The sequence below is a fragment of the Anas platyrhynchos genome, chromosome 4, assembly GCF_047663525.1.
Source record: "Anas platyrhynchos isolate ZD024472 breed Pekin duck chromosome 4, IASCAAS_PekinDuck_T2T, whole genome shotgun sequence".
In the NCBI taxonomy this organism is placed as follows: Eukaryota; Metazoa; Chordata; class Aves; order Anseriformes; family Anatidae; genus Anas; species Anas platyrhynchos.
The window spans coordinates 39,667,580-39,685,041 of record NC_092590.1 but is presented as its reverse complement, the minus strand read 5'-3'; the positions used below and the strand labels follow the sequence as shown (position 1 = coordinate 39,685,041).

Here is a 17,462-nt window from a genome sequence, read left to right as displayed (position 1 = left end):
AACATTGCATGTTTACATCTACATATGAAACTTGACAAAAACATGTCAATCCAACTAGGAAATCAGATCAATACCTCATCAGTTCTGTTCAATCACAGTCTCAGTTCATTTTACTCAGAACTAGGAAGTAAATGTATCTATGTGCTAACTAACACCTACAGAATGCAGGAGAGCATAGCTGCTCACATGCAACAACTGTTAGAAAATGGTGACAACTACAACTAGCTGTTGCTGATAAACTCTCCAACTTAACTAGGCACAAATCATCCATGCTGGTGCTATACTATTTTAACATAAATGTTTCTGCTGTTTATAGAAGAATGCAATGTAATCTTGAATACACAAACTATTGTTTTCCGTGTCACTCAGCAATAAGTAATGAAGAAAAAAATAGTGTTTCTGGAATACAATCAGAGGACAAGTCCAGAGGAGGACCACAAAGATGATCAAGAGGCAGGAACACCTCTCCTATGAGGACAGGTTGAGGGAGCTAGGGTTGCTCAGCCTGCAGATGAGAAGGCTCTGGGGAGACCTTATAGCAGCCTTCCCATACCTGAAGGGGGCCTACAGGAAAGCAGGAGAGAGACTCTTTGTCAGGGAGTATAGTGACAAGGAGTAATGGTTTTAAACTAAAAGAAGGCAGATTTATATTAGATATTCAGAAGAAATTCTTCACTCAGAGGGTGGTGAGGCACTGGCACAGGCTGCCCCGAGAAGCTGTGGCTGCCCCATCCCTGGAAGCGTTCAAGGCCAGGCTGGATGGGGCTTTGGGCAACCTGGTCTGGTGGGAGGTGTCCCTGCCCATGGCAGGGGGTTGGAACTGGGTGGGCTTTAGGGTCCCTTCCAACCCAAACCATTCTGTGATTGAACAGCTATGGTTAGCATCCTGAACCTGTAACCTCCTATCTCATTGCCTACATTTCTCATCTCCATTCTGATTTTTGTCTCCAGAACTCTCCCAGACAGTTTCATCTACAGAAGATTGTGCAAGCAAGCCAAAATCAAGATATGATACAGAAAATTTCTAGCCCGTTTCTCCTCACAGTCTAGACCTTTTTCCTTGCTTTATTTACTAAGGATTAAAGAAATATTTTCACTGTGATATTTTAAACTCTAGGTCTCTTAACTCTGCTACTGGCAAGCCTTTGCCCATCTTAGCACGTTAGAAGCGTTCAATATTTTACCATCATTGGCCTTTCAGGTAAATCAAGCAATACCTCTAAATCTGAGGGAAAGAAAAATAGAAAAAAAAAGAAAACAAACATTCAACAGTTACACCACTTTGCAACAGAACCCTTCAAATGTAAGATGTGAAGGTACAGAGGAGACATGACTATGTTCAGGACTGAGAAGAAAATTAATGTGTCATGTCTAGTCTTCTCTCCCAAGTACATACTTACCTGAAATGCTTATTAGTCAACCTGAACTGCTGCAATTTACAGAAGGCACTACAAGAGAAACTGTAACACTTCAGGGAGCCTAAAATTGTTCTTGCCAGTAACAGCAGGTTCAGGAATGGAATGGCAGAAACCTCAATTTGTGCAGAGCAGGAGGAGAAAACATTTAAAGCTCAATATACAGAGACAATACACACACACACACACGTGTATTATGTATATATATACACTCTAAAACTTGTAACTCTTTGTTAATCAGAACATGTGGGCTTTTCTCAAAACCTTTCCCAATGCATATAATGCAGTTTCAAGATTGGTGCTTTACAATAATCCATGTTCTGTTTTCCACATATGAAATATGGATTTAGAAACTTGTATGGAAATGCACATAAAATTCCACTACCATGAAAAACCTACAGCAATGATTCTACACTTGAAATATACAAAGCCATAGTAAGGATGACTAATTTTACAGTTGGAATAGGAACTAAAAAACTTGTTTGTTTTCGAACAGGGTATACGTACATACCATCACCCTTTCCCTGAAATTAAGGACTAGCAGATTTGGGATGGGAACGTAGCACAGAAGGGCTATTAAAATATACAAGGCTGATCATGTACAATGTTTTCAACTTCTAGACTGTTACAAAATTTGTGTGTCTTAAATTGCTCTTGCAAAGACATCAATAACATCTTTCATATCATCTTTCCAGTCTAGTTCAATAGACAGAACTATAAGCTGTAGCAGACACGTTCAACATCACACTGCACTGGAGAAGTGCTGTAAACAAGCCCACTTACAGAGCTACAAAGCCTCAGATCTAACCAGCTAGCATTCTCATACAGCCTATATATAGAGAGTTAATACCAAAGCAAATTCCCATTCCTAAATAAAATGAACAAATCTAGGTTCCAAACATCACTTTAAGTCACTTCAGAGCAAACAAAACCCCTTGGATTATTTTTCCCCCAGAAGAGTCTTGTACAGAACAAGATCAAATGTCATGTGGTATGAATGAACCAGGAAGCAATCACATTTGTTCCAGTCATTCTGTACAGCTACTCACTGAAGGCAGAGATTATTGCTTTGTGGAAGGCATAGGAGAATAGGACAAATCTCCGTAAAAATAAGAGATTACAAGTACCAAGTAAATGGCAGTCTACCCCTAGGGAACAGGGAGGGACAGCTATACAATGTAGGACAAATCACTCGCATAGGTAAATGCAGCAAAATCCCTTAATGCCCTGTATAATGGTAACAACCCTTGATCAGTTCAGAAGGAATTGCTGTAGTTGTGAGTTCATAAAATAATCACAGTGCAGAGCCTTAGGCAACACTGGGCCGCTCAGCATCAAGGCTGCAGAGATAAACGATTTGCTCTGTAAAATTTTACCTCCCATTAAGAGTCACGCTATTCCCTTCAGGGGATAAGCCTGAGCTACTGCAGTCTTACAAAAATACAAAACAAAAATAATGAAGCCAATCACCCAGCCTGGTATTATAAGGTTAAAAATTCAAGAAACTGTCCACAAAAAATGGAAACAGATATATTAACTACTTGGTTAGCAATTTCAGTTAGGGTTCAGATTCAAAATTGAAGGGCATTTTTATTAAAAACAGCTTAAATGTTAACTGATTACCATATTTCTACATTTCAAAACTGCAAGATCTGTCACAGAAAAGAAACGAAAATCCCTCGCAGTTCAGTAGCATAAGTTTCTACACGTATGGTATATTTGTTTATTTTGGGGCCACAACTCATCCACCTTCCATTTTGAGCCCCTTGTAACCTGAGGACACACATTGTTGATAAAAAATAATGATCTGTAGGTGTCATGCAACAAAATATGCGAACATGCTTAAAGAAAAGTTACATGGTCTATTTCCAAAAATCTCAAAAATTAATTTTTGAATATGTGCATGGTATGAACACCTTTGAAGAAAGGCTCCTTAGAGAGCTTTGTGACACATTATTTTCTTTGGAGGGGAGCCTACAAACAGTGAGAAAATTTGTGTCTTCAGTTGTTCCCTTTCAAGGTTCTGGGACAGAGGTGCTTACTCATGGCTGTGCACTGATACTCTGGTGAAAGGAGGATGAAAACTCACATACATCTGTAACTAGCTCTACTTGTGCACAAATAGTGTAAATAGACTTACTGGCAAGCACTTTTACCCTTCTTTCTCATGACTGAGATCCAAGGAAAGCTGAACTGCAATGTCTCATCAATTACAGTCACAGCAAAGTAGCTGACAGTACAAAGCAAACAGTTAAATGAAGATTCAGAAACAACCTTCATAATAGACTATTTCATTAATATCTGCTTTTACTATTAGCTGCCATTAAAGGCAAATTACTTTATACAAGTTAAAATCATCACGGGGTTGATACTTGTAGGCGTAAAGGGAAAAACATCTGTTTAAATTGATGCCCTCTGTCAGGTCTTACACTATTGAAAGTTTCAAGAAATAATTGTGTTAAGACAAGCTATTCAAAAATTTCTTATTGGATACAGAATACAACACAGCTGTGATACCACCTTTGTCAGATACACGAGTCTCATGCTTCCAAGAGCAGACTCTGCTTTGATCTGCTATCATTTTTAGATCTATGGCAAAGCTTCACCCATTCCTCTTCTTCCTTTCCCAAGAGAGAGGGTTTGTCTGGAGGAACAGTCACACAGAGTATGTCCATGTCACATTTTACTGAGATAATAGGCACAAAGGAGAGGGCAGTGTTAGGCCAGAACTCTACAGCTTCATTAACCAGTATTTTGAATGTCAGGCAGCACTGGGGATGCTAGGAGCTGACAGTCTATTAAAGAAATGACAGGCATGTGTGCATTCCTCAACTGTCCTCTTTCTCCATTTTCTTTCAAATGAACAGTTTGGGCTGCTGCCTAGAATACTGTTTGAAACTTCAAAAATACAGGTGTTGCATTCAAAAATTTTCATTTTCTAAGACTGACAAAGCAATAATATCAAACTGAGAGATCTGACCTTACAGGTTTAATGAATCAGGGCTAAAAAAACCTTGACTTTCTGTATTCAGCTTCAGGCACTATTTTTATAGCTGGCAGCCAGAAGCAGAGACTAACCACAGGCTACTTCACACTACTTGCAATATGTACCTGACCCCAGAAATAAGCATTTAGTATTTACAGGGTCTGATGTACACAAATATCCTAGTTTATGAAAACCGCAACTTCGTTGATTTACCAACTATGATAATGACAGAAGAAATGGTCTTAAGGTTAGATATGTCAAAGTTTGAGCCCCGACTACCAAAAACTCTTTATAGAGTTTTCACATCCTTCTACGAATATACACTTCTGTATTTAACTCTAATCTAGCTACTGCCTGGTTGAAATTAAATACATAGCTAGAAGGACAACACTGTCTGAACTAACTGTCCAGAAGGTGAGCATCCCTGGGATCTAGACGGTATTTAACCTGTAGGAGGCTGTGATCCAGGAAATGCCATACCCATATTCAGCATTTAGGTGAGAGCTGGGTTTTTACTACCTTCCTAGTTTCCGTTTCAAGGGAAGCCAGGTGCCCAGCTAATTTGGGGGCCAAAGCCCAGGCACTCCTCCTATTGTACATTTTAGAGACACCCATCACCCAGGAACGCCGCATTTCAGAAGTGCTGCAGGACTAAGCCATGGGCATGGAGGAGGCACGGACAGTAGACTGCTTCCCTGAGAAAGCATTTGGGAGACGAAGGGTGGGAAATAACAAGACAACTCTCCGTGCTCCATTACCATTTCTGTTTTTACTTAGTCAGTGTCGAGCATAACAAATACACACATGCTGACAATCCAGGTCTGAATATTAGATGCTCTGGAACTTCTTAATTTAACCACTAGAGCAGGTTTTCATCCTGACCTATTTCTTTGTCCTAAACTGACTGTGCACAGCAGGCAGGATGCTGTTAGTTATGTGGCACAGTACCCAGGAAGAATGAAAATCCACATGTCACTATGTTTGTCCTTACCACAGGCAATAGTCCAATAGACCAGGGAGTCTGGTGCTTGATAGAGGATTCGATAGGGTGCCACTCTGGCGCTGGAGTCCAACACGACATCAAGAGTACCCACAAGGAGACCTACAGAAAGGGAAATTCTCATAAATACACAGCGATTAATCTTCTAAGACCCCAAAGGAAGGGGCTTCACATGCTCCTAACACCTTGATCCACCATTCACAACTAAAGGCAAACCTATGTATTCATCCCCACACTTGTTCCCTTGCATTCTAAAGAACGACTCAGAGAAAACATCTTCAGTTTCAACAAGATTTCATCTTCTAAACATACATCAATCCTAGTATGATGTCAGACAAATTGAAGCGAAGAAGTTTTATAAAACTGTATTTAAAAGTTATTTACGTCTTTTCTGCTTCTTTTACTTTCAGAGCCTTGGAGGGGGAAAAAAAAAAAGGAAAAGAAAAACCCAGATAATACACCCTAGAAGAGTTTTCTAGCTGACATCTGAATTTTGAAAACTAAGACTTCCAGCAAAGATAATTATGCTATTTAATGGTCTGCTTTTTTTAGGGTAGAAAGGATCAAAATGCCTAACAGTCAAGCTGGTTTTCAGCTGAAAGGATACTGATGAAAGACAAAGCCATACTGTTTTCCCAAAGTAGCTTTGAAAATTCTTTGCTAGTAAGGGGCAATCAACAGTTGCATACCAAGAGCTACCAATAACTCCTGACAATATTTCTGTAAATTCTAAATGGTATTTTAATAAGAAATCACATATAAAACGTAATTTTAACCCCATCAAAACCCTCTCCCACCAGATGCCTTATTTATTCTTGAAAGATGCAAAAGATTTCTCCCTTTTCACCTCCACATAGAATTTTCATCTTCCCTGCAGAGATGTGGGTAGTAAATTCTCAGCAAATTCACATCCTAAGAACAGATGGATGAACTTTCCAAGATTTTTTTTCTGCAAGTATTTATTAGGGCAGAAAATATTTTAAATAGCTGAAATAAACTGCACATACCAAAAACATTTTAAAACATTGATGCTAAAATCCTCTTTTCGTTTCAACTGTTTTCATCTCTTCCCATTATAGTTGTACTAGTTCCCCATTCTGTATTGTCATGACTGGAATAGAAGACTGCTTCCCTAGCTATTCCTCTTTCAGTTTTGTTTTATGCATTATAAAGGTATAAAAGCACTACCCATTTTCCATTTTAGCAAATCCAAAAAATTAGAACTGCAACTGACATTTGGAAATACCCCACCTATCAGTGATGTGGGATTCCCCCATTTTATTTTTTATTTGTTCAGGGAAACAAATCTTATACATTGATCTTCAGAGGCCAGATCAAATATAACCTATTCCTGCCTGATGCACTGATACTCACCATGTTTTAATTCACAAATTCTGTAATAATGAGAAACAAGCCTGGACATGCTATCGGTCATTAGCAAGCAATACTAGAAAGCTGTGTGTTTGTTATAGGATATGAATATAACACAATATAAAATATCCCAGTGTTCATTAGTCAAGCTAGCTTTAGTTGTTACTACTGCATCTCTCATGTCTTTTGATTATTGGTGTACGCTGACAAGCTGCCTTTGATCAATCTGCCACCAGCCCTCCTAGTTGCATCTTGACTCCTTTCAAACTCAGCAGACTGAAGCAGGTTAAAACTTTCCTTTCACCTTCCAGCATTTTGCAATTTGTTGTTACATTCACCCTCTCCATTCAGCCTTCATAGACATAGTGTGGCTCTGCTCCAAAAAGCACATGCATACACACTTTCAACTATAAGCAAATGTCTCAAATGCTTAAAGCTAGTCGTGAGCTTAACAGCATTTCTCAACTGGATCACAGACCAAGCCAAACACTACACTGAACGTATCCGCTGGGTTTGCTGCAAACTCATAGCAGGGCTTGTGCCAAAGATTCTTCATGCTTTGCAGCTTCACGTGTCTACTGACAGTACTGAACACACAAAAAGCCTGATGCAGCATCTACATAAAGTCATCTACTGACCAAATGTAATCTTCTGAGGTACGGATACACGGTTAAGTCACTGTGATCTTTAAAAACATGCTTGTTTCTTTCCTTGTACTGTATTTCCAAGCACGTTGGTCTGAGGGTGGCCCTACTGATTCCATCACTAGATCTCTCGGGGTGCTGCAGCTGTAAAATCAGGGATACAAAGCTGAGGTTAGAGCTAGAATAAACCTGACTTGCGCAGTGACATCAAGTTAAAAGAAGTGCCCCATCCTATCTCCTCCTCCCTCATTACTGGAGATAGAAGGACAGGAACACTCCCCTGCCCCACCAAACAGAAACAATGTGAGATAGAGGAAAGGTGGAGAGAGCCACATGAACAAAAATAGGACTAGGCAGCACTGAAACAGAGAGATGTTATACATGGAACAAGAGGGAAAAAAAAAGATGCAACATGGAGGAGTTGCCCAGTCCCTTTTCAGGAATAGGAACAGGCTGTAGAAATATCCCTAAGTACGGTTAAAGGAAGAAAATTCACTGAACTCCAAAAGACCCCATGGAAAATTCAAAGTCTAGCTTACCAAGTCAATTGCAACAGAGTTTATCAGTAAAATCTTACTTACATAATGAAATAGTTATTTTGATAGATGATACATGTGATACTTCAAAATAATTTATGCATTATTATATATTAAAGTAAATTAATATTTATTGTTGTCATTATACAATTATCCCTGATTGTTATCCTTCAGGAACTGTCCCACTTTGCACTGGAGGTCAGGTTTTTGTTTGTTTTCAAGGCAGACACATGACACAACCAAACTGAAAGAAACAGCAGTTCAAATAATCAGAGGAATTTCTACTTGAAATGATCACCATTATAATAAAAAGAATATGAATTTATTTTAATATTGCTCAGTAACTCCCCATACAGAAAGAACCTTTTGAAATATGATTAATAACTGAAAGTTCACATAAAAATGAAACAAGCAACAAAGAATCATATTTAGATTGGACTGGTCCTTGGGCATGAGCCAGTGAATTATGCAGGCATCACATCACGTGATTACACTGATTGCAAGCTTTTTCCCCATGGTTTCATCAGGTTTCTGACTACAATGAGGTAAGGGAAGGAATTTCCAACGTAATAACATTGAACCTGCAAACCCTTGTTCAAGGGAGCAGTTTCATGGGCAATGATCTAAAGCACATGTTGAAGTTTGTGGGATTAGCGCCTGACTGACTGGTGACAGCCCCGACCCTGAAGGCACTCAAGCACAAGTAACCTTATATCGAGCAGTGGTCCCATCACACACGCCACATTTCTAGAGTAGCTATACCTAGGCATGGGGCAGAAGGGGGAAGAAAAGGGAGGGATAATATCCTCAATTTGTTTGAGAGAACTTTTTGAATAAAATCAGCTTTGTCTTTTGCATACTTGTACTCTCCACAAAAGACCAGAAAACCATTCAATATTTTCTTTCTTTTCTGTAAAATACAGAAGCAGTGACATGTAACATCTGAAACCAGGGAAGCCACAGCCACAACTGGCTAGGAAGCCTGGGCAGTTGCTCTTGCGTCATATTACTGGAAGGACATATAGTGCACTAGCGGGTGTTACTGAAAAGTGGTTTGGTTACCCCATGCAACTCACGCCGAAGGAAGAAATTGTACCGTATTTTATTTATCTGACCACTGTACCTCACATTTAGTCTTGAGCTGTGTTAATGATTATAACTCCCCCTCAAAGTGCAGAGATTAGTGTCTGTATTGTGCATTACCTTATGACTTACTGTGCTTGCATCCTTACACGGGCAACCACTTTCTGAAGTGTTTTTCACTAGAAGCATTTATTACCACATGAAGCCTGACCTCCTGTATAACATGGACCCTTTTAAGCCAAATGATTCCTATCTGACCAAACTATTTCCCAGAGAGGCAGGTTATCTTCATTTCAAGGCCAGCACAATTGATTCAGACAGCCTCTTCCAAGCACCACTGCTCTGCACTCTCCTCTCTCTGGGAACCAACATCCCAGACAGCTTACAGTCCAGACTGCTTACAAATTACCAACAAACTGTCATGAAATCAATGGATGTTCTGCAGTAGAAACTTGGTACACTGTAAACCACCACCACAGAAAACACACACACTTTATAGTAGCTGAACACAAACAGCTAAGTCACAGTGAATCACAGAACATCCTGAACTGGAAGGGACCCACAGGGAACACTGAGTCCAACCCCTGGCTCTACACAGGACCACCCAAAAATCAGACCCTGTGTCTGAGAGTGTTGTCCAAACACTTCTTGAACTCTGGCAGCTCGGTGCCGTGCCCACTGCCCTGGGGAGCCTGTCCCAGTGCCTGACCACCCTCTGGGTGCAGAACCTTTCCCTAACCCCCAGCCTGACCCTCCCCTGTCCCAACTCCATGCCGTTCCCTCGGGTCCTGTCGCTGTCCCCAGAGAGCAGAGCTCAGCGCCTGCCCCTCCGCTCCCCTCCTGAGGGAGCTGCAGGCCGCCATGAGGCCTCCCCTCAGCCTGCTCTGCTCGGGGCTGAGCAAACCAAGGGACCTCAGCCACTCCTGTCTTCTCCTCTAAAGCTTTCACTGTCTTTGTAGCTCTCTTTTTGGGGTTCTCTAATAGTTTTATGTCCTTCTTACATCGTGGTACCCAAACCATGCAGAGTAATATGTTTACAGTTTGAATATTTACATATTGCTGTGCTTGATGACTACAGCACAGAATACTTGCTGCAGGTATGTTTCTCCTCCTTTTTATGTCTAAAAATGTAACTAGTGATTACCTTTTTTTTTTTTTTTTTAACCTCACAAGAATCCGTAAGGGTGCTTTTTTTTTTTTTTTTTTTATTTTCAATTACTGGTGTTGTTACATTAAAAGGAAAAGCAAGTTTATGCACCCTATGCATAAACATTTTTTGTTGCTGTTACAGCAGGATTGTCTTCCTGACAAACAGTAGCCCTGTATTACCAACAGTTATGCTTTATTTTAAATAAAACACACAAATCAAGTGGTCTTTATCACCTTTATACCACCCCTCCAACATCAATCTAATAATTATGTTTGTGCCCCCACATTTTACCTGCTAAAAACAAGGGTCTCAAAATAAATTGGGTTACATATTCAAGAGTGAAGACCTAGATTATGGATCACCTCCAGTGCACCTTATTAAAACACCAAAACCAATTTAGCTGCTGTTTATGAACAACAATATACAGTGACCATTCAGACTATAAAAACCACAAGCAGCTGTGGCTTTCTTGCCCGGAAAGCACCACCTATCAAAAAACTCAGGACAATAACTGACAGTGACACTTCCCATTCAGCTTTAACCTTGCAGTCCTTAAATTTCAGGTGCTTTCAGTGCACAGCAGAAATCTGTTACACATCCACTCTTCAGAGTCACAGTCAACCTGCATCAAATCTTGCCTAGAGCTGGAATGAGGTCACTCTGCAGTTGGCGTAACTGCTGTGCCTGCTGCCGCCACCCAGGAAAACACCCTCCTCTCCTCCAGTTAGCCAGATGACAAGCATGTGTCGTTCCCTGGCTCCCAAAGCTGAGCCCTACCCTGCCCCCATTGCTGTTACATCCTTCTCCCTGCACTACTACAAGCCACAAACACCGTAAAAAAATCCAAGAATCCAGCAGATGCAAAGATGCTCGAAAGGGGTTAGTCAATAGCTCTCAGGAGTCCCAGTGGAGGCAGAATGGGAGGGGAGGTTGAAGAACTACGCAGTCACAGCACTCAGCATGTATGCAGGGCAGAGGAGCACCAGCTGCCTCCTACTTATTATTCCCTGCTCCCCTTTTTTGTACCCTTTCAGCTGCCACTGCTATGGACTGAGCCGGGGGTGGGGACAGCAGAAACCAAGGCGTATTTGCTGCCACTTGGCTTCCCACTTACAGAGATACCCTGTGTGTTGCCCTTGTTGAGTCTGTCGGAGGTCTGAATTTTATCACCTTGCCAGGCTGTTCTCCTTTGTTTGTGGAAGCAGACTGAAATGATACATTTTCACTTAATGCATCTCTTTTTGCTGTGCTAATAACACCATCACATAGCCTAAAACAATCAAAAAAAAGCATCACATCACTCATCATCATTATTATGGAAAATTTTACACAAACTGTTTACAAGAGAAGACTGCTGACAAACCATTACTAACATAATCAGCAGCCTGACAGCCTCCCAGGACATCTTCTGTTAAAAATAAACACTTCTTAAACACCTAAACAAACCACACATGTTCATCTTTTTAGCACCTAGAGAAAAACAGAAGTGTACTGAACAGAACTAAGATTTCTTACAGGTCACACAGTGACTTGGAGTCATGCTCATGGGTTATTACTCAATGAGTCCCATGGATATTAGCAGCCTACTCGTATATGAGCTCAACACCGCAAGTAGGAAAGCTGGCAAAGTCACGTGCCATTAGTAAGAAGTTTTCAAAACAGGCATAGCGACATTCCAGGTGAACAAAAGAAATACCGCTTAAATGATTCCCTTACTTGCTGTCTGCTGATGACCCCTTCTCTCTCCACTAATGTAAGATGGACACATAACGAGGTCTGGCCATAAATCTGAAACATCCAAGGGACCTATTTGGATTGTAGACGTTGGACAATTTCTGAGAAAGCCCCATTCAACTGGGCCTGCTTCAGCCATATTTTCAGCCAGAGCATTCAGTTTCATATCAAAATCACGGACAAAAAAAAAAAAAAAGTTCTTCCTAAAGTTTAAATATTACTTCCTGGACTGTAAAAACAATTACTCATGAGAATACATAGCTAAGATGTACAGTACAAGCTATTGTTTTGCCTAGACACTATATGAATCATTTTCCATTTTTTTCAAGGCAGTCCACGTGTTTACATAATTAGCTCACTCATTTGTTATTATGGGAGGAGGTCATCCAATTACTTGACAGTCGAAACTCAGCCTACAGCAACAATCTGAACTCCACAGGTAATATTATGGACAAATCCTGTTAAATGGGGAGGGACAAAGCTAATTGATTTCATTTCATGGAATAGACTAAATGAATAGTAAGTATTATACACCACTCAAACTACAATATTAAGCTTCCCATCCTAGTAATAGTATCCTCAAAAGCATGAAAACATCTTCACTGTGAACACCACACTTGAAACATCAGGAAGGTTTATCAGTTTTGCATTGTATGCGTAAAATTCATACCAACTAAAGCAAAACAGTACCTAAATACTTGATTGCTGTCTTCCATATGGGTTATATAGCATTGACTTATATGAACATGTAATGTATAACAAAAAAAAAAAAAAAACAAAACACTCTTCCTCTGGAACCAAAATCTATGATCCGCTAACTTTTCCTCAACTTCTGACTTTGTTGCCCACTTCTACCACTGAACTTCACAGAAGTTTTCAAATATCAGTGAAACAGACACTGAGGAAGTTCTGTCACTCCGGTGACATTTAGCAAGACAAGCAGCAAACACGGTACTTGCTTCTGTCTTCAGGATGATGAATACAGATGAGACAAGACTGAAAATATCACCTTTTTTTTAAAAAGGCTTGTGTAGGGCCAATGTGGTGACCTAGCTTGACTACTACAGTTTTAGACAGTTAAAGGAAAAAGCTTTCATCCTCCCTTCAAGTTTCACAATTGTGATCGAAACAGATTTTCTTCTAGCTATCTTAAAGTGATCAGCACTTGGATGTCCAGTTCAGTACTTGTCAAGGTGTCCGAACAACTGATGACCATCCCTGTAAAAACCTGAATCTTGCTTCTATTCCCAATTTGACTGTTTTTTCAACTTCCTGCTTTCAGATTTTTTTGTAAATTTGTATGGTAAGCTGAAGCACCCTAAATCATTTTCAGATGTAATTACATTTATCAGTGTAATCTACTAAGCATCATTAAAAAAAAATTAGCATTGTAAAAGTTAGTTGGCTGCTTTTCTCCTCACCAGAGAAGATAAAACAGAATATGCATTATAATCTATACCAACTGCTACATAAAGATATGGTTGCATATACACACAGTGAAATAACTGCCTTTGTTTACACTGAAGCCAAGTTTACAAACAATTAAAGGTCCAAGTACAGTAACTCACTCATAAGACATCCAACGAAGAAGATCCCAGCAACAAACTCACTAGATTTGAACTGAAAGGAAATCCTAGCCCAAGCATAGACAGGCTGGGTGGAGAGATGAGCAGGAACAGGCCATGCATGATAGCTTCAGGTGCGTGATGGCTTACTGCTCTGAGGAAACTGACATTTGCACCAAAACAAACAAAAATCTCACACACCTGAACAAAAGAAGTTTGTTTTTACTTGTCAATCACACCAGGCTATGAAGCGATGGAGAAACTTTAAGAATACAGACAGAGTCAACAATTGCTTTCAAAGTATGATTAACAAAATACCACAATTTACTCCTTTGTTTTAACAAGCAAAATAAACAACTTAGGAAAAGCATGACCAACAACCATTGACCAAAACAGCACAGAAGTCACTGAATTTCACTCAAAACTAGCTCTTACACAGCACCCCACTCTGAGTAGCATAAGCAAATTAAACAGATTTCATCCAACAGCAAAACTTAAATCAACTGCATCTGCACCAACATAACCTCAAGAACAAATCAACTAAGTACAAGCAATTAAATACTGCCAAACTAAGAAGAATAAACACTGTAAACTGAATCTAGCCAACAAAATCAGTGGTATAGATCAACAACTGAAGTGTGCACAGTAAACTCACCTTGAACTATGGAACAATCCTGAAGCAAGCATGATCAAATACCCGTTAAATCTAAAGAAAACCAAGTTTTGCCTAAAGTAAGACCAAAAACTGCTCTGACTGAACACCAGTGAGAAAAGAACTAAAAAAAAATTAAGAACTTGATTTTAATAAGCTTAAATTAAGGCTGCTGCTTGGTACAGACCTCTAAGTCGGAAAGGCTTCAGACTTGTAAGTTACATCTAGAAATACTTAAAACCTTTATTTTTTTTTAAGAAAAGTAAAAGACAGAAGATTTTCAAGAAGTGCTCCAAAATCTAAACCCACCGCAGCACCAGATTTGAAAGCCAAATGCAAGTGTTGTTTATTGAATGTCAGCATTGACCAGACATCAGAAGTATGACAGGTAATCAGAAAGCTGGAGAAAACATCAATGGGATGCTTAAAGGCCTTTACATGTCTTGTGTCTTTATACTATAGTAAGGTCAGTGACAGCAACAACCCCTGCCTATTACAGGTCAAAGCTATCCTACAGTGCGATGCTATGAAGGACTGAAAGAAGTAGAGGTTGCAAGTGTTAAGAACACAGAGAACTGAGCAGATTCTGCATATAGCAAATATGTACATCTAAACAATACAAACTTTGGTATAATGCAGAAAATTTACCAAGAGACCTTGACATTGCCTATTACATCAAGGTCCTGTGTGACATTTCCAACAGGGTTTCACACAAACAGATCTCAGGAGAAATAGCAGTCCAGAAAACATTACTGAATTTGTTTGTCAAGAAAAAAAAATGATGTCAGAAGGCAAAAATGGCAAGTGACAGCTCAGAGGCCTTGATGGATCACATTACTCAAAGTGTAAAAAATGAAGTGACATCAGGGAAAGTCTTGGGCCAAGAAGCATTATGGTAGAGAAACCTGAGCTGCACAAGCACCAAGGAACACTGAGAATTTTTATCCCAGGCGCTGTATCTATGCAAAGAGCATATCGTCTGTAAGAACCGGAGATCAACAGAAGCATTAAACAGGAAATGAGACACCTTCCAATTAAGCACCTGTGAAAACACCTAGGGATTCAGCAGAAAGATCAGTGAGTCAATCCAGAGAACCAAAAGGAATTCAGCTCTTTGACATCTGGATTTCCTGAAGTAGAAATCTACTAGTATGAAGAAGCAGATATACCCATGGCCAATCCTTGTAAGAAACCTCAACAGTGGGAGAGGAGATTTGATGCAACACCAGATAACAGAGCCAAACGGACATGGAAAGCTAACAGACAGACTGACCACCTACATAAGTGCTGCTGTGTGTATTTTGATAGCCATTTCAAACATTGGAAAGCAGATTTTCTAGCGAATTGCATCAAGTTTGGCATGTAAAATCCTAACTGCTTGAGTCAATGAGGACAGAAAGCAACATGTTTATTACAGCACATACCATCTTCTCATCACAAAGATGATACACTGGTCAAAAGCTTTTCTAATGTCAGGCATAAACGATTTTTTAAGTAATTCCTTCCTCAAACCTCTGAGTTGGGAGGTTGAGAGCATGACAGAATTTCTTCTCCAAATCTGAGCTACTAATTGCCATGTCTGGTGAGGGTGCAGGAAAACGTTCTGACTTAGAAAACTGCACAGGATTAAAAATGACATCAGATTCAACGTTGATGCCTTGCGCTAGTCAGCTGAGCTCAGAACCTCTCCTTTCTGACTTTCCAACGAGGAAATTACACGATAACCTCTTCTGCAAAAATAGCTGGTGAGAAAGATAGTACTTCATCAATTTCTTTTACCACCAGCAGTCAGCAAATTTCCATCTGCTCTCTTCTGCTTAAGCATTTGAATCATCTTTGGCAACATCTCCCAGACTTACAAACTTGTGCTGAATCTCTCACACATGCACTGTCCCAGCTGTAAGCATAAATGCCGTATCTGCAAAATAATTCATTCCTAAAAACAGTTCTTGCAAACTAAGATACAATTTATTTGCCTTCGGATTCAAAGGGATTTTATAGTAACAAGATGTTAAAGAAAATTAATGAGAATTTCATGTCTATTTCACACAGAAATGTACACAGGCAAAAAGCACACAGCAGTTCCACAAATTAACCATACCACACCCTGTCTCTTCCTGTAAGCTGTGAACACGCTGCTTTGCTGTCAATTATTAGTTGCACTAATTCCTTGCAATGCTGTTCCCACATAAAAGCCTTTGGCAAGCATTACCACACGATAGCAGAAAGCAGATAGAGGATTTTTTTTTACCTTTTTGTTGTATCAGTATGCCACATGCACTTACATGCACATACAAAGAAAAAATGAGCCTTTTAGTTATTCATAAACTTTATGACATGTTTAAGACCCTCACATCCACGGAAGTAGCACAGTCATACAGTGCACAATGCCCAAATGATGGCAGGGAGGTGGCTTCACGTTCTCTCCAGCTGATACAGGCTGCCCTACAACACACTGGACCCCCTGTCAAGAAGGAACGGGCCTATAGAGGGAAGGTAGCTGACCACTGGGAAGCAAAATAGTTATGAGGAAGAGGGTTAAAAACAGCTGTCACCTTTGAGAAAACTCAAAAGAGGAAAGAAAAGAATTTTTCCCTGTCGGTCAACAAAAGGAAGCTGAAACTCCTGAATGAGCATCACCCAGAAACAAGATAAAGGAACTACTTGCAAGGCACAAAACAATTTAGTGATGAAGAGCACTCATCAACCATCAAACATTTTTAAAGTAGGGAAGTACATTTTTCAGTCTTGTCCTGGAAGATTATTGCGGCATGTAAGATAATGCAAGTTCGCAGAACAGCAATGAAAAAAGGAAAAAAAATAAATAAATCCGATTTACAAGTCTTTCCTGTAGTTCTTAGTTCAAAGAACAGAAAACAAAACCTAACCAGCCCTTCACTTAAGGCATGCTTACAAAGGAAAGTTGCAGTGAAGTGGCTGCTGCTGACACATACACAATCATTTAAAAGTGTCCAGGCCCTAATTCAGTCTAAAATGGCTTACCACAGCTTAGTAAAAAAGCTGTAGCTCTTAAGCAGACTGACTATTCAGACATCTTGTTAGCAGAGATGACTTCTTCAGACTCAATAATTAGGCACTGCCCTGACACAGAACAAGACGATCATCATGCTTCTAACATGCTACAATCCAATATACAAGTAAGTGCAGAAAATGCTTCTAATGTCCAGCTGAGTGTTGAGGTAAGATGGCTTTCTCTGTTCTACTAGTTTACGTAAATGGAGGCCAAGAAGGAAGGATCTGTGCAGAAAGGGCTTAGATTTCACCACGTATCCCTGAGTGACTGATACTACCTTTCCAGCAAAGGA

The 17,462-nt window shown here is 39.9% G+C and overlaps 1 protein-coding gene across 2 annotated transcripts in view; it reads right to left on the bottom strand.

Annotated features, from left to right (window-relative positions):
- The window catches only part of TBC1D9 (TBC1 domain family member 9), a 69,792-nt gene that overhangs the window by 30,435 nt on the left and 21,895 nt on the right, over positions 1-17,462 (bottom strand). For both annotated transcript variants that reach the window (XM_038178920.2, XM_038178919.2), the window contains exon 2: positions 5,393-5,503. In XM_038178920.2, coding sequence (XP_038034848.2) covers positions 5,393-5,503 — 111 coding nt within the window. The remainder of the gene's footprint in view (positions 1-5,392; positions 5,504-17,462) is intronic.